The sequence below is a fragment of the Rhinatrema bivittatum genome, chromosome 3 (assembly GCF_901001135.1).
Source record: "Rhinatrema bivittatum chromosome 3, aRhiBiv1.1, whole genome shotgun sequence".
NCBI lineage: Eukaryota > Metazoa > Chordata > Amphibia > Gymnophiona > Rhinatrematidae > Rhinatrema > Rhinatrema bivittatum.
In genome coordinates this window covers 515,651,566-515,669,932 of record NC_042617.1, presented here as the reverse complement: position 1 = coordinate 515,669,932, position 18,367 = coordinate 515,651,566, and the positions used below count along the sequence as shown (strand labels likewise).

The following is an 18,367-nucleotide window of genomic DNA, read 5'->3' as shown; positions in this document are numbered from 1 at the left end:
TAGCTTCTGAACCAGGAACACCCAGCTGTTTCAAGGTCTGGTAAGTCAGGGCCGGCAGTTCATCTCTATGAAAGAACTGCAACATGGTTCGATATGGTTCCAGCCCTGGAAGAATTTCCCCATCTTCTAAGGAATCCAGATCAACCTCATCATCAGTGCCATCCAGAATCCTGTCAGGAACTCCTGCAGGAAGCCAAGGCGAGCCCCAGCGCTTAAGCATAGGACTGAAAGAGGGAGGAGCCAGCAGCTGAGGGTCCAACTGAACAGAAATGGGGGAAGCAGAGGACTACGCCTGAAGAAAGACTTGTAAGCCTTGAAAAGATTCCACCCAAGAAAAAGCAGCTGGGTCTAGACCAAGCCCAGAAGGAACTGGAGCTGGTCCCACAGAACTGCCCTCATCAGTGGAGGAGTCAGTCAAGGGAGAACCAAGATATGGCATCCTCCCAGTCAAGGCCATGACCAACCCATCATCAGAATGGGAAGAGCCAGGCTTAGCAAAATCCAAGGAAGACAACTCTCCCTGAGAGTCTAAGCAGCGCTGCACAGGTTAGAAACCAAGTCAAGCTGAGAAGTCCTAATACGACAGGCAATAAAAATAGGAAGAGACTTAGGCTTCTTGCTTACCAGCGGCATTGTTGCGGTATACGTGCATTGGAACGGCTCGCACTCAAAAATGAAATGCGCCCAAAAAATAAGCACCTAGAAGAAAGCACAACAAGGCGCACACACAATCTCTGCACCAAGTTAAGAACATTAAAAAGTCTGTTCACGTAAAAAGCACACCCAATAACCGAGTGTACAACGCGTGCACAGAGCTGACACACTGGTACACCAACGTCCTCTAGATGGCAACCTGAACATGCACAAGAGTGCACAAAAACAGCCGCTGCAGCCTACCATGCAGCGTGCAAGAGAAAAGCCTAAGTATGAGGCCTAACCCACCAGGGCCTCTCAACCCGCCAGGCTGCCCAGTTAACCAACCCCAACGGGAGCAGTAACGAATGTCGGTACGCTGTGCTGAAAACAGAGACCAGAAGAAGTCCTGAAACCCTTCTGTCTCTGATTCAGATAAAACTTTCTCCTTTTTTTTTTAAACCTTATCTGAGCTCAGTGCTTACCGGCTGAGTACGGAGATGGTCTCCAGCTGCAGGGAGAGAGGGCATCTGCCTTCACCGTCGTACTTGCCTCCTGCACCTGGTGCCTTTCAGCTGAACTAGCAGCTAAGTTCATGCCAGGAAACCCAGCTACCAAATCAAGGCAGACCTCTGAGGGACTACCGAAATCACCTCAGGAATTCTCAACTGGGGGAGCAATCTTTAGGTATTACCGCAGGAGAGCAGGGCTTTCTTTTCCTGAATTTAGAATTTCAAATTTCTCCTTTCAAAAAGCTCAAAGTAATCCCCATAGGGAGATGTATGTCCACCATTTGCTGGAGACGGAGAATACTGACAGGCTGGGGTCACTGAAGAGTTACATATACTGTGATGTCAGCTTGCTCCACCTCCATCTGCTGGCAGGGGAGCATAAAGCTACAGGTCCTGAGTCCATCTGTCTACACACTAGGAAATATGCAAATATGTCAGTGTGGAGATAGGAGTGCAGGAAGGTTTTTTTGTTTCTTGCCTTCAGATTGTGCTGATATCATAATCTAAAATAATAAAGATTTGGCTATAGAAACGAACTCAATATGCGATGGAGTCTAGCAACCGTCATATATCGCCACTGTGAACTCTATGGCTTATATCATCAAGCCCGTGAGACACTGGGCTTGTCTAATCATAGGTTGCTGGAGAACAAACAGGTGCAGGCACTGTGTGAATTACTACTATACTTGCACTTATCTTATTCCACCAATGATAGGATAGTATATACAGTCCTGAAGTGCATGCTCTGACACTGCGGTGTTTCGGAGTATCTGACTCCTTCCAAGGGACCCTCCAGGTGGTGATATACTGACTTGATAATTCTGTATGGAAATACAAGAGAGTTCTTAAAAATGCCTGTACAGGCTAATGCAACAACAATTGACTAACAGACTGAAGGGTAAAAACTTACAGTACCAGTCGAATGCGGTCAGTCTAAGAAGCTACGGGACCGCTTGTGTGATATCGCTGAAAACAAAAATGACAATGAATGCCCAACCTTCTTATTGTTTATCAAAAAAGTGCCGGCATAAAAACGAAAACCTTGTGGATATGAAGTACTTACGTGCACAATGAAAGTGCAGCCTCACAGTGGTTTGTGCCGCTAAATGACAGGAGGGATGCGGACAAAAACGCCGGATTTAAAGGAGAATCCTCCAACTGAAACCGAAGCCGGCAGGAAATGACGTGTGTCACCCCCAAACATGGTGGTGACCATATATGGAAAATGACATTTCTAGGGGATTTCTTGCATTGATTGAAATACCATGAAGGGGCAATGACGTCACGATGGCGGCCATTTTGAAAAACTGGGGGATGTCAAGGTAAATAGAGTAGAGTGATTGAATAGCCATAAACGGGCAATGACATCACATAGGCGGCCATTTTGACAACACAGGGGGTATTTCAGAGTGAGTAATCCTTATAAGAAAAATGACGTAACAAGGCAGACATGTCATAGCCAAATCTTTATTATTTTTTATTGTTTCTTATTTTTGGCTATTATTGAGTCATAATATTACTACTGATATCATAATCTAAGCATACTCAGTATGGTTCCCCACTTTTTTTCTGTAAGGAACTGATATCAAAATGACATTGCATGTCCAATAAAAAATAATGAAGCCAACACACTAACCTGCAGAACTTCCCACAGATTAGTGGCCCATTTCACCAAAGGTTTGCTACAGATGCAAATGAGCTCCATAGCAAGCTTTTGCAAAAAGCTATGCTACTGGACCTGGTTGAACAAGATTACTTCATCTTATTGAGATGTAGTTCTTTCTCTGAAAACCTACCAGTGACGTTTTCACTGATTCCTGCATTAATGAGCTGTTTTGCATGGTAGTATAGCACAACTACTTATCAATGCAAAATTTTAGTAAACTTTTAATATGTAACAGCTACACATGAAATTTTACTACTTGTGAAAGGGGTAAATTTCAAACCTTTGCGCAAATTGGCTCTATACTTTGTTAAAATATGTAAAAGCCAAAAACACACTGGTGTTTTTGCATATTTTGGCCGTTTGCAATTTAGCATGCATAAGTCCCCTTTTGTGAAAATATGTTATGGCTTGTACATTGGCCTCAAAGAGAAAAATGAGGCAGCTAATATATTCCAGGGCTTGGACTAGGAATGCCTGAACTGCCTCATTTCACCCTATTCACCCCTATTGCACCTCCCAGGCACCCTGTGTTCCAACTATGAATAGCAAGTATTTTAATTTATTCACCTTCCTGATTAACTATTCATCTTAGCCTTCTTTCTGGCTGCACAATGGTGGAATCGTCGCCTTTGTTATTTAGATTTTACTGTCTGTACTAACCTTTCTGTCACTGATGTAAGAGATGCTACTGCTGACTCATTTTCCCTGGATTATTAGATATGTTATCAGCTATTTCCTTCCTGTGGTGCCATAACACATAATTGTTTCACTTCTGTACTGCATAGTACTGAATCAAGGAGGAAATTGACTGTGAGCATCATGGTAAGCTCTATCTCACTGACTGCTTGATAAAGTATTTGTGATTGTCTAATAATTATGACAAAATTTTGATGTTTCCTTTCAGTTTGCTTAGGAAGCAAATAGAAGCATGTTCGGGGACTCATACATTAAATCCCACAAATCTTATCTTATAGAGCTCATGCATGAGTCTTTTAAGTTCCTCTGTTCTTTTGAATGAACTGTCTACAAAACTAAAGTTTAAAAAAATGATTGTAATCCTTTGTTCGGGAGTTTATTTTTTCCTCTAGGACAATAAAAGTTTATAATCTTCAGGGCTACTCTTTCTATCATATTCCCTCTCTCTGCAGATCCCAGTGGGGTAGTTTTTATTGTGAGGGTGGAGGGAAGGAAATTCTTCTTGGCCCAGGTGATGGAATGTTTCTCCTTACGTATGTACATCTCTCTCATAATTGTATTTTCCTCAAGGACAGACAGGCTGGACACAGACTGGGAGTTCAAATGTAATTTACTGATTACTTCCAAAACATTAGTCATAATCCAGTATACTTTCCACAACTGAAACTGTACATTAGAACTATTACATAGTCTCTCCTGGGGTTCTTGTATCCATCTTTCTAGTTCCTGGGGGCAAGCTTGCCCCTTTTTCCTCATCATTGAACAAACAGCCCCGGAATTAGGGGAATCCTATTGGGAACGCCAAAATCCTTCCTGAGTCCAACGTTCTGTCTCTTGCCCACAGCCTATGTCCTGGTCCCTTTGGTGTGGAGATCCAATTGGAAGTCTCCAGATCTTGAAGTTCCATCCTGCACTGACTTTCAATTCTGTGTGATTTCTCTTGGGGGGGGGGGGGGGGAACTCTGATGTTTCCAGTCTTGAACAAAGTTCTCAAATCTCCTGACTCCAGGTGGGAAAAAATCTCTACACAAACAAAAAAAGGGGAAGAATCCAAATTACTTTGGCCAAAAATCCCATGTTGGGTTATGCTGTCACTGGTCTTGCTTCCTCTAGGGACTAGAGGATTAGCTCACAGGTCTCCAGCCCCTACTCTCTCGATTAGAGGGGTTGCCCCTCTCCAAAGGATACAGGGTGTTCCCCAGAATAAGAAAAAATTATCCCAAACCTGACCAAAATATTCAAAACTCTCTCTCTCTCTTCCAAAACTGAGGCAGACCCTCTCAGAAAGGGAGTGTGCCGATGAAGTATCCCCTCTGATCTCAGGAAAAATACCAAATTGGGTTTGTGAGCCCAAACTCAGCAGGGGAAAGGAAAATAGCTCTTATTTCTCCAAGAGCCAACTCAAAATGACCACGCTTTCTATACCATTAACATCCCCTGGTGCCCTAGGGATAGCCAATCATTGGAGAGACTGAAATGGAATTGAAAATCCTACTAAACTGTTATTACGAATAGGAAGGAATCTAGCGCCATCTAGTGGCTGACTGAAGGATCGGCCACACTATTTTGAAAACAAGTCAAGGATATGCATTTAGAAAGTGCTAATTTGTCTTTTTTTTTTTCCAGTTTACAATGATGCTGCTTTGGATATTGTGTACAGTGCTGGGACTGAGTCTTTTAGTATCCATCAGTTTGGCTCAGAGTGGGGAAGAAATTCCGGTGGATACAGGATCAGGGTTTATTGCAGAAGAGATGATGGTCAGAACTCAGGAATCTAAGAGTCATTCATCGAACTCAATGGATTGCAGTCTCACATTTTTCACACCAGGGCCTTCAGCATGTTGCAAAGGTAAAGATGAACCACCTGCATCCCAGGAAGAACTGGCATATCTCAAGGACCTTATCCAGGACACAAACAGGATCATACAGAGCCTCCAATATACTATCAGCTCAGAGGCGGGGCTGCTCAGCTACCAAGATATCATTTCAGAAGCCCTCACAGGCATCAGAGAGGACAACCAGGAATTCTACAAGAACTTAAATAAGGTCATACATGATTTCCACACAAAAATGGAAGATGACAATCCTGACACTTCAGAGGAAAAAAAGAAGTAAGCATATTTCACATTAGTTGCTAAAATACTTAGGGGATAATTTTCAAGGGGACTTCTGCAGGCAAAACATTGTTTTAGGTACAGAACTGGCCTTTTACAAAATTATCTGCCCAATATTCAGGTAATCTTTACAAGCATTATGTACTGTTTGCACATAAGTTTACCCAGACTGAATGGAGGCATTACTAGATAGGGATGTGAATCGTTTTTCAACGATTAAAATTATCGTCCGATAATGTTTATATCGTCTTAAATCGTTATAAAACACGATACAATAGAAATTCTAACGATTTATCGTTAAAAATCGTTAAATCGTGTTAGTGCGCACTAACTCGAGTTAGTGCGCACTAACTCCCCGTTAGTGCGCACTAACTCGATTTAGTGCGCACTAACTGAAAATGATACAAATAAACACTTTCCAGGTCACTGAAGGTCAGTTAGGAATGAATATGTGTTCCTATTGGCTGGCTGCCCTCTTATCTATTGATGTTACCAAGGTTACCACTGAGGTGATGGTTGGGGGGATGGGAAATGGAACTGGAAACTAACGAACACCAACAGAAAATGAAACAAAGTGTTCACACTTCCCAGGTCAGTAAAGGTCACTTAGGAATGAATATGTATGTATGTATTCCTATTGGCTGGCTGTGCTCTTATCTATTGATGTTACCAAGGCTAATACTGAGGTAATGGTTGGGGGGATGTGAAATGGAAACAGTTGGAAGCTTGACAAAAAAAGTAATGTAATGATCAGCACTCACGTGACTAGAACTTGTTTGTTTATTATTTTTGTTAGCAGGCACCTGAAATGCTAGTGCATGTTGAATTTGCCAATCACTGTGCATTTTAGAAAGGTGGTCCTGGCTGGAACTGTACACAGTTCAAATATATGTAATTGATTGTTGGTAAGTGTATTTTTTAAGTAGCCACACTGGCACAAGTATGTTTACTTTTCCTCCTACTTAACTCACTAGCTCAGCTTTGTAAGAAGGGCTTCTCTGCTTGTGTGTTGTTTTTGTTTGGTGTGAGGAGAGCAGAAACATCAGATCTTTATTCAATCTACTACAGTCATCTCTTACAGTGCCCTATCCCTATTAATACCAGGAGTGTTGTGATCTTCCTGCACACAGTGCCCTAACCCTGATACCAGTCTGAGACAGCTCCCTCCCTGCATTACTAGTGAGAGGCTGGCTTCACAGACAGGGGGGAGCTGCCTGACCCTCACTCCTGACTTCCCCCATGTCCCAGCTAGTGAATGGTGTGTGGGTGAGGGGGGGGGAGGATGGTGAAGTCTGAGACAGCTCCCTCCCTGCATTACTAGTGAGAGGCTGGCTTCACAGACAGGGGGGAGCTGCCTGACCCTCACTCCTGACTTCCCCCATGTCCCAGCTAGTGAATGGTGTGTGGGTGAGGGGGGGGGGGAGGATGGTGAAGTCTGAGACAGCTCCCTCCCTGCATTACTAGTGAGAGGCTGGCTTCACAGACAGGGGGGAGCTGCCTGACCCTCACTCCTCCGGGGTATTGTGATCTTCCTGCACACAGTGCCCTATCCCTGATACCAGGGGTGTTGTGATCTTCCTGCATGCAGTGCCCTATCCCTATTAATACCAGGAGTGTTGTGATCTTCCTGCATGCAGTGCCCTATCCCTATTAATACCAGGAGTGTTGTGATCTTCCTGCACGCAGTGCCCTATCCCTGATACCGGGATGTGTGCAAGAAGATCACAACACCCCCGGTATCAGGAATAGGGCACTGTGTGCAGGAAGATCACAACACCCCCAGTATCAGGAATAGGGCACTGTGTGCAGGAAGATCACAACACCCCTGGTATTAGGGATAGGGCACTGTGTGCAGGAAGATCACAACACTCCTGGTATTAATAGGGATAGGGCACTGTGTGCAGGAAGATCACAATACCCCTGGTATCAGGGTTAGGGCACAAGTTCTAGTCACATTGACTGATCACATTACTTGTTTTGTCAAGCTACCAACTGTTTCCATTTCCCATCCCCCATATACTGTCAGTAGGAAGCTTGGTAACATGAATAAATAAGAGGGCAGCCAATAGGAATACATATTCATTCCTAAACTGACCTAAACTGACCTGAAAAGTGTCAAATTGTATCATTTTCAGTTAGTGCGCACTAACTCCCAGTTAGTGCGCACTAACTCGAGTTAGCCCTGCCACACGATTTCTATCGTTAAGACGATATGGAAAACGATTCACATCCCTATTACTAGAGGTGTAGTACATGCATACTCTGTATGCTAATAATACAGTTGTTTATTTTAGGCTGAATTTTATTTTTGTGTGTAAACAAATTTATATATATGAATTGTAAAGTCCCCCCCCCCCCCCCAAAAAAAAAAAAGAACCTTCAATTATAAACAGTATATAAAAATAAATAAATAGGTATACGAGTACATTTTCAGGAAAAGTTTGTGTGCACCAAATAGCAGGGGCAACTTTGCAGGGTAGATTTGGTGGGATAATTTCCAATGCAACAAACATACATGCATAAGTTCACTCATGCAAATTTGTAGCACAGGTTATGTGAGAAATTTAAAAATAACGCTCCCTTTTATTAAATAAAATGCATACAATACAGTTTAGACCATTGTGACAGAGATAAAATAGGAACTATCTTAGGTGAACAAATCGGGTAAGCAGCTGATATCTTGAATAAACAAGCAATTCCTTTCCCAATTTTAATGCATAAAGAATTACCTTGGGAAATTTTGAAAGGATGAGTTAAGTGCTGGGAGGATTTGCTTATTCAGAATTCAAGGAGAATGGATTTCGCATGTGCATTTTTGATAGGGATGTGCAGGCCAAAGATTTTCATTTCATCTTGCTTTGATGGGGATTGTCATTTGTTTTCATTTTTATTTCATTTTTTTGGTTTTCTTTCCATGTTCAGAAATTCATGTGCATAGTTCCAGAGTGGCACACAGAAAAAAAACACTTTGTGCCCACCCATTGGACGGTATGTGCGCAAAACTGGTAATTGTGCAAGCGCCAAGCATTTTTTTTCTAGGTGCAGTTATGAACAGCTTGCACAGACCGCTGAAAACAAAGGCAAATGAAAATTTGCCTTCCTTATGGAGGCCCTGGCAATTTGCTTTGCTCCGAATGGAACAAACCTAAATGTGGCTTTTTTTTGTTCTGAAAAACACATTCCTTTCAGATGAATGTACATCCCTAATACTTGCCCTAACCCTGGGCAACAGAGTGAGCTCAGATGTCCATAAATAAGAGACTGAGCTGGTAATAGGGTCTAGAGCATGTGAATGAAGAGAAGAGGCATGGGGGTGGCTTGCGGGAATGACAGCTACTACCTGGAGATTAATACCCTTACTCAATAAACATACACATGGTTAATGCGACTCCAAATTGCTCTATGATTCAACGGCAAGAGGAAATGTGGAAAAAAGGATTTGCATTCACAAAAAAGCGGGGGAGTAGCTTGCTTGTTACAGCGGTTACTACCCCAAACCAAATAAGCCTGATCCAGCATAGCTCTCTGCTTCAATGGCAGGGGGAATGAACAAAAGAGGATTTATATTCAGACAACAACCAACAAGGACTGAATTGCACAGGCTTGGTAAACAAATAAGCGTGGGAGTCGCTTGCTTATCACGGCGGTTACTACCCCTAACCAATTAAGCTAGATACTTCACTTAGATGCTGCTCCAGCACTGCTCCCTATATCAATGGCGGGGGTAGAAGGTAAATAGAACCAAAAAGTTACTAATAAAGGCCAAGAGTAACAGGTAAGTATGAGAAAAAAAATAAGTCTGAAAGCTTACTGGGCAGACTGGATGGGCCGTTTGGTCTTCTTCTGCCGTCATTTCTATGTTTCTATGGATTTCCAGAAAGTATTTGGCAAAGTCCCTCATGAGAGACTTCTTAGGAAATTCAAATTTCATGGGATAGAGGGCAGTATCCTATTGCGGATTGTGAACTGGTTAAAAGATAGAAAACAGAGAGTAGGGATAAATGATAAATTTTCCCAGTGGAGAAAGGTGAATAATGGAGTGTCCCAAGAATCTATTCTGTGACCACTGCATTTTAATATATTTATAAATGACTTGGAAATGGAAGCAATGAGTGAGGTGGGCAAATTTGCTGATGACACAAAATTATTCAGAGTTGTTAAATCACAGGATTGTGAGAAATTGCAAGAGGACCTTGCAAAACTGGGAGACTGGGCATGCAAATAGAACATGAAATTTAATGTGGACAAGTGCAAAATTATGCACTTAGGGGTAGATTTTCAGACGAGCGCGAATAGCCTACTTTTGTTTGCGCTCCAGGCGCAAACAAAAGTACGCTGGATTTTAGTAGATACGCGCGTAGTCGCCCGTATCGGCTAAAATCCTGGATCGGCGCGCGCAAGGCTATCGATTTCGTATAGCCTGCGCGCGCCGAGCCGCGCAGCCTACCCCCGTTCCCTCCTAGGCCGCTCCGAAATCGGAGCGGCCTAGAAGGGAACTTTCCTTTGCCCTCCCCTCACCTTCCCCTCCCTTCCCCTACCTAACCCACCCGCCCGGCCCTGTCTAAACCCCCATCCTACCTTTGTCGGGGGATTTACGCCTCCCGGAGGGAGGCGTAAATCCCCGCGCGCGAGCGGGACTCCTGCGCGCCGGGCCGCGACCTGGGGGCGGGTACGGAGGGCGCGGCCACGCCCCGGGCCGTAGCCACGCCCCTGTACCCGCCCCCAAAACGCTGCCGACACGCCCCCGAAACGCCGCGACGACCGGGCCCACCCCCGACACGCCCCCGACACGCCCCCTCCGAGAACCCCGGGACTTACGCGAGTCCCGGCGCTCTGTGCGCGCCGGGAGGCCTATGTAAAATAGGCTTCCCGGCGCGCAGGGCCCTGCTCGCGTAAATCCGCCCGGTTTTGGGCAGATTTATGCGAGCAGGGCTCTGAAAATCCGCCCCTTAGGGAAGAGTATCACAAATTACAGCTACATAATGCATGGTTCCACTTTGTTTAAAACTTGTACCACTGATAATCTTTAAATCATGGAGTTGCTGCATTTATTCAAAATATAAAATTATACATATGAACTCATTGTGTGGATCTACTTGATAATAATACTGCACTTTTCCCTTGGATTGTTGTTTCCCACATTAAGAGTCACCATTCAGAAAAAGGATCTAGGTGTCATTGTTGATAATACATTGAAGTCTTCTGCTCAGTGTGCAGCAGCAGCAGCCAAGAAAGCAAATAGCATGCTAGGAATTAGTAGGAAAGTAATGGAGAATAAATCAGAGAATATCATAATGCCTCTGTATTGCTCCATGGTGCGACCTCATCTTAAGTACTTTGTTTAGTACTGGTCACTAGGGATGTGAATCGTTTTTTGATGATTTAAAACAATCGTCAGATATATTTTAAATCGTCAAAAATCGTTAGAGCCGCGACACAATAACAATTCCCCCCGATTTATCGTCAAAAATCGTAAATCGGGGGAGGGGGGGAGGGCGGGAAAACCGGCACATCAAAACAACCCTAAAATCCACCCCGACCCATAAAAGAAATCCCCCACCCTCCCGAACCCCCCCAAAATGTTTTAAATTACCTGGGGTCCAGTGGGGGGGTCCCGGCGCGATCTCCCACTCTCGGGCCATGGCTGCGTTAAGAGAAATGGCGCCGGTGGCCCTTTGCCCTTACCATATGACAGGGCAAAGGTAGCGCCGGTGCCATTTTGGAGGCCCCCCCAAGCTGGCCAAAAGTCCCTGGGGGTCCAGCGGGGATCTGGGAGCGATCTCCTGCACTCATGACGTCGGGTCCCAGGAATCAAAATGGCGCCGGCGCTACCTTTGCCCTGTCATATGATAAGGGCAAAGGGCCACCGGCACCATTTCTCTTAATGCAGCCATTCTATCTCCCCAAGTTCTGCTCCATCTCTCCTTCCTCACTTTCATGTTCCTCTCAGTTTCATTTCCACCTGCCCTTGGATTTCAATCTCTCTCTCTCTCTCCCTCTCTCCTCCTTTCCCTTTGGTTATTCTCCATTTCCCCAGGTTCTGCTCCATCTCTCCTTGCTCTCCATCCAGATACTCTCGGTTTCTTAGGTTGCAATGTTATGTGCAGGCCAGCAGGTTGATGACATAGTGAGTATATGCTCCCTATCTCCTTGACTGCTCTTGCAGTCAAGGAGATCTCTCCCCGAGGTCTCCCGAGGCCCCCCTGGACCACCAGGTAACTTTAAAAGGTTTTGGGGGGGTCGGAAGGGGGGGGGTCGATTTAAAGGGTCAAATGGGTTTTGTTTTTTTTTTGCGGCGCGGGCCTCCGTAAAAAAAAAAATAGCGATGGGTCAGGTCGGGTCGGGAGGGGGGGTGGGTTGATTTAAATGGTCGGATGGGTTTTTTTGTTTTTTTTGCGGCGCGGGCCTCCGTAAAAAAATAATTAGCGATGGGTCGGGTCGGGAGGGGGGGGGTCGATTTAAGGGGTCAGATGTTTTTTTTTTGGGTTTTTTGCGGCGCGGACCTCCGTAAAAAAATAATTAGCGATGGGTCGGGTTGGGAGGGGGGGGGTCGATTTAAAGGGTCGGATGTGTTTTTTGTTTTTTTTTGCGGCGCGGGCCTCCGTAAAAAAATAATTAGCGATGGGTCAGGTCGGGAGGTCGATTTAAAGGGTCGGATGTGTTGGGGTTTTTTTGCGGTGCGGGCCTCCTAAAAAAATGTGAATTGGAATCGGAAACGATTCCAATTCACATATCTTAACGATCAGATTCGAGCCCCCCCGCAGCCGAATCTGATCGTTAAAACGATCTGGCACACGATTCACATCTCTAATATTTAGTCACTCTGTGTTTGCGGCAGCCATCTTGAAAGTTGACCTTTTACAACAGCCACATGTGTTTTTGGTTAAAAAGTTCTTCTGCAGGAAAGAATAAAATATTTTTTACAAATTTTGCTGCAAAACTATACAAAAGTATTTAGTTATCATTTTGATTTTATTTATTTTAAAATTGAAAATGTTTATAGATATGTAAAATGCATCGATTCAGTGATGTTCCCAAATGGGAACAATGGGCACAACTGCGACTATGTTCCCATTTGGGAACATCCTTATATTTAAGTGATTTGGCCTCATCAAAAGGTTATCCTTTCAATGTTGATGTTTATTGTGGAAAGACCAACTGCGAACAGGATGGTCAGAATCAAAGTTTTGGGCTAGGTCATCGTGTTGTGACATCATTACTGAGCTGCATAGAAAATCCATTATGCCATGAGGTATTCTTTGATAACTTCTTCACTTCATATGATCTTCTTCTGGCACTGCAAAAGCAAAACATCAAGGCCACTGGAACTGTTCACGAAAATAGGTTGATGGAGACAAGCCAAATGAAAAAGAAGGAAAGAGGCTGCTTTGATGCCGTATGCGACGGACATGTCTTGGCTGTGAAATGGCATGACAACCAGTGTGTTATTGTAGCTTCAAACTACAACAAATTAGAACCACTGGGAAAAGCAAGAAGGTGGAGCAATGCCAGAAAGTGTCCAGTTGACCTTCCACAGCCAACGGTAATTGGCTTATACAATACCCATATGGGAGGAGTGGACATACTGGACAGATTTATGGCAAACTACCGTCCAATGTTTCGTTCAAAGAAATGGGGGTGGCCTCTATTTGTCAACGGCATCAACATGGCAGTTGTTGCAGCTTGGCGTCTTCATGTTGAAGTAGGAGGTAAATTTGATCACCTGGAATTTCGTCGGTACATTGTTCGCACCCTGCTTCAGCGTTTAGAACATCGCACACCATCGACATCTGGACCTTTCAGTAGACCAGTCAGCGATGTGAGGTTTGATGGTCATAATCATCACCTTACTCCATCAGAGAAACAAGGAAGATGTAGGATGTGCAAGAAAAACTCCCGCCTAGTGTGCTCCAAGTGCAGGGTTCCGCTTCATCTTCATTGCGAACAGCAGTATCATAGCCCAGAGCCAGTTAGCAAACTCTGCTGATTGAGAACACAGTTACTAAATAGTTTCCCATAGTTAATTAAATGGTTTTCTGTGGTTACTAGATAGTTTTCTGTCAAAACTGCTTAAAATACTTGAGTCTATGATTTTAATGTCATTAGTTCATAATTAAAACAGTGTTGTTCCCAAATGGGAACATAGTACCATATGTGCCCATTGTTCCCAAATGGGAACGAAGCACCATCTTGGGTACGTGACAAATATTAAAAAAATTTGTTCAGTCAAGTGATCCTCTCATGTCATGAGTTTCAAACTTTAAGCTAAACCAAAATTGCTTCATCACGTAAGATTTGGGCATTAATGGGTTAAGACAGGATTTTAAGAAAGCAAGTGCTAGTGAGGTGAAGACACAGTAACAAGTAATTCCAAACAGAGAGCGTGTAGCAATAGAGAAAGATCTACCACCAACTGTGACTAGATTATATGTTGGGATAGTGAGAGAAAACAGCAGCAAATTGAGCAGTGGTGATAGGAAGGATGAGGAATAGAAATAAGATCAGAGAAATAAGTAAAAGCTAGTCTGTGTAGGAAATTAAAAACAATGAAGCCGATATGCATAAAAAAACTGAAGCTTCTAAATTTGGGTATGTAGGTAAGGCTCCTAATTTGCATGTCTTTTTCAATCACACTTTGGTGTCTATCCTTTTGGCTGAGAATTCATCTAACTTTAGGCACCTAAAACCTATTCATATGCCTAGATTTAAGCTTCTAGGTTAGGTGCCTAATGCTGAAAATCAGTGCTAAGCACCTAATGTTTTTCCTTGCCTTATCTCTGTCTCCCCAGCCACCTACCTTTTACCCTCCTAAATTTAGGATCCAAGTGAAAGTAGGACCCTAAATTTAAGAATTTAGCCCTAGTAAATTTTCCAAAGTTCCAAGCTGGGTCCTAACTCTCAAAATTAGGTATCTAACATCCCCTTAAAAATGGCCTCAAGGAGCTCTCAATTCCCCAGTTTTGAACTTGGAAAAGAGGCCATATCAAAAAGCTATTTGGAAAGGCTGGTGAATTTAGAAAAATCTAATCAATGCTGGATCAGAGGCTGCACAAAAGGTCAAAGAATAGCAAAGTGGGCTATAATGAAGCATTTGGAATATGTCCAGTTGCAAGTCACAGAATGCATTTGCTGTATCATTATAATATTCATGAGCCTGGATAGCCCTTTTTGGACACGCAAGACCACTCATGTGACATCAGTCCCTTACAGAAATAAGGTGACGAAACTGCACTGAGAATTCATGGGCTGTGACATCAGTGCAAACTGAGGACACAAAGGCAAAAATGTCTGCCCACACTTTAATCTCCACACCACTCATTTGCACACTCTATCCATCACTAATTTCATAGATTTCATAGGATTCAATGGGAAAATCCCTACTATTCTCACACATGCACAAACAAAAAAAATATTTTTATTATTAGGAAAACACACATCAATGATTAAGTAATCTGTAGTGTCTGAAGAACTGCTGCTGTTCAAAGCCAGTCTAAATGTAAAAATAAATACACTTTTGCCTATCTATGCATTTTTTTTCCATCTTTCACTCAGAGCTGTCCTATCTATGATAGCGTAGCCTGCACTGCCTCTGTCTTCTATGGAGCTTGCAATTTAAGAGCCTGGATCCCAGATGTTCTCCTTCCTGCTGCTTGTCACCTTACTTTGCATTTACATCTGCTTCAGTAAATACATGGGATGCTTCAGTTGAGTCCAACTAAGTTGTTCATTTTCACAGAGATACTATTATTCAATCATTTGCTGAATTCTGTACGGCTGGAACACTGGAAGGATATTAGTTAGCCCTGGTACTAAACTCTACCGACTCGGGCATTCTGCTTTCATTTGCTGAGGTTCACCAGTAATAGGCACGTGCACAACCCTGTTACTCAATGCAGGATGTTATAATGCAAACTTCCAAATCAGGAGGAATCCAGCTGAATAAGCAGGCACAACCTCCCTAGAGCTCATAAACGCTCTACAGGAAGTTGAATCCACCAAGCCAGCATGCTGTCCACTTAACATTTCAGTCAGCGAGCTCTCTCCAGAGTGACTCCAAGAATGGAACAAACTCAATACAAAACCAAAAGAGCAAACAATTGGCAATCAACTCCTGCTGGTGCAAGAATGTACCAGTGCAGTAAGTAATCATAGAATACAATAGGACAGCTTTCACAGGACCTTAACATTAAGAAGTGCCATGCTGGGTCAGACCCAGGAATATCGAGCCCAGCATCCTGTCTCCAGGTACCCAGGTACCCAGCAGATTCTCAATAGTTTATCTATTTCTTGTATCTCAGCCACACACCTTCACCTTACAAACACCATACAGGTCTCAACCCCTGCATCGGTATTTATAGCCACACAGCCCTTTTCTGCCCAGCAGCAAAGCTAAGAGCATTGGAGCCTCATCTGTCACACAAAAGGGCACCATCCCTGCATCACTTGCCCTTCATCCCCAGCAGAGACAACAGAATTTGTCATTTTGTATGTATCAAAATCACCCCTAAAACCATATTTCTCGTTATAGTATGCACTTGTGTCTTTGCTAATTGATGTATTGCATTAAAAGCATTTAAAGCTAAGTTTTAAAAAGAAGATTTACAGATATTAGAGAAGCTGAGCACATAGGAGTTCTGGGTCAAAGATAAAAACATCAAGAGTAGCAGTCATACAGCGCACAGTAAAACTCAGATAGAGAGGAGGCAAAGAACACACTGAAGTCCTTGCATCCTTCCTCCTGCCTCTTCTTCTTCCCTTAAATTTTCCTGTGGCTATTCCCTAACTGTGGGAATAAAACAAATTAAATGCAACATATTTTATCACATTTTGTTTGCTTTCAGGATCAAATTAGCTACGCAAAAAAACACTTTTCTAGACACAATAATATTGGTCAGCTAATTTTTATTAAATAGGGTAAAAATATCCCTGATTTAATAAGACGTTTGGCCAAATAAGAATATTTGAATATTCTTATTGCTCTTTAATACATCTACTCCTAAATGCGAACCAACAGATTCACCAATACAACATGGAGCATTGCAGATGTTCATCTTAACTGCAGGCCAGTGCATACTTGTAAACACTTCATCCTGGGAATAAAAACTAATTGTAAAAATAAAACATCTATGATACTTAGCTGTAACGATCTGTCAAACCTCTTTCTTAATGAGGCCATTGTGTTCTTTTTCCTCTCTGCCTAGGCTGAGAAAAGACTTTCTGATGATGGATCATTTGCTAAAAATGACCAGCCGCATTGCTGAACAGATAGACACTGCCTCACAGGACGTGGATAGGGTGCTGACCCGACATATAGAAAAATCCACTCTCCTCACCTACAGGAGCATGTGAAATCTTGAGTCAGAACAAAGTCCACCTGCAATGACAAGCTCCATGCACCCGAGGAAATAACACCAGTTTCAAATAGGTTTTGTAAGCCCCAGAAATAAATTGTTTATGGTATTTCTCTGCATTTTATATTCTGTAGCACCATGTTATAATGTATTTATTACAGGTCTGGAATAGGCAATACAGGAAACTGCTTATGATGCAAAATTTTAAAGGCGCCAAATCTCCATGCCAAAGAGGATCCTACTTCTGCTTGCTTTAGGACCATCTGTAGGGACAGCTTCGATGGGGACTAAGATGGAACTTTGTCTATATGCACCAAAAATTTAAATCCAGCCTTGGTTAATTACATTAATTTCTTTTCCTATCCAGCAAGGAATGGAGACAACTACTGTTGTGGCAAGGTGAGAGAGAAGCTTAATAAACAAGCTTAATGCATTTCACTTTCGCCTCTGGGAGCTTGGATACCTGTGAAATGAGTTGGATCTCAAGAAAGCCGATGAACTAATGTACAAAATGATTTTGTAAAACAGGACTTCATGTGACATAAAAAAAAGCATGCAAAACAAGCTGAAATTTTGGTGTTTTCCATGTTTTCTCACACGAAGCCCCCTTTTTGCAAAATCACTTCATGCTTTCTCCTTTTGTAAATATTAAACTTGTGCACATAGTCTGCTATGTACAGAAATGTACTAAAATTTTCAGTTGAGTTGCTGTGAATTAATGCAAAATAGTTTATTAACTCAGAATTCAGTGAAAACTGGTGCTCAAAGATGTCTTTCTGGACTGGCATTCACAAGAAAAATAACTACTCCTCAGTAATGTGTAATTATCTTTTTCGGCATTCCCAGGATCTCAGGTTTGTGGACAAGATTTTTACCAAGTTCAATTGCATGTGAATGAGGCCACTAACCCATGGGAAATCCTGGGGATTAGTGTATCAGCTTCCTTACCTGAGTTCCTCAAATCAAGCACAATGGGACCAATATTCAACCAGCAGATAGCTGGATAAGTAAGACTTATCTAGCTATCTAGCAGTTGCTAAATATTAGGGATGTGCAGGCAAAAGGTTTTTGTTGCGTACGTGATACGTATTCGTGGGGGGTCAATTCCGTTTCATGCGGAAGTATGGAGAATTCCATAAGTTGTCGATCTGTAAATACGTTACTACGGTGAGTTAAATTATTGTCCCAGCTAAAATTAAAATTAACTACAACCCCCCACCCTCCTGACTCACCCAAGACTTACCAAAACTCCCTGGTGGTCCAGCGGGGAGTCAGGAAGCCATCGCTGCACTCGTTTGCCGGTTTCATCACGGCGCCGATAGCCTGTGTCACAGGGGCTACCGGTGCCATTGGTCAGTCCCTATCACATGGTCAACGGCGCCATCTTGTGCTCCT

At 43.1% G+C, this 18,367-nt stretch overlaps 1 protein-coding gene across 3 annotated transcripts in view; it reads left to right on the top strand.

The window, feature by feature from the left end:
* Positions 1 to 18,071, top strand: part of LOC115088192 — an 83,216-nt gene extending 65,145 nt beyond the window's left edge. For all 3 annotated transcript variants that reach the window (XM_029596216.1, XM_029596218.1, XM_029596217.1), the window contains 2 exons: positions 5,134 to 5,618; positions 16,823 to 18,071. In XM_029596216.1, the coding sequence (XP_029452076.1) occupies positions 5,134 to 5,618; positions 16,823 to 16,970 (633 nt within the window). In that variant the 3' untranslated portion in view covers positions 16,971 to 18,071. The remainder of the gene's footprint in view (positions 1 to 5,133; positions 5,619 to 16,822) is intronic.
* The last annotated feature ends 296 nt before the right edge of the window (positions 18,072 to 18,367 follow it).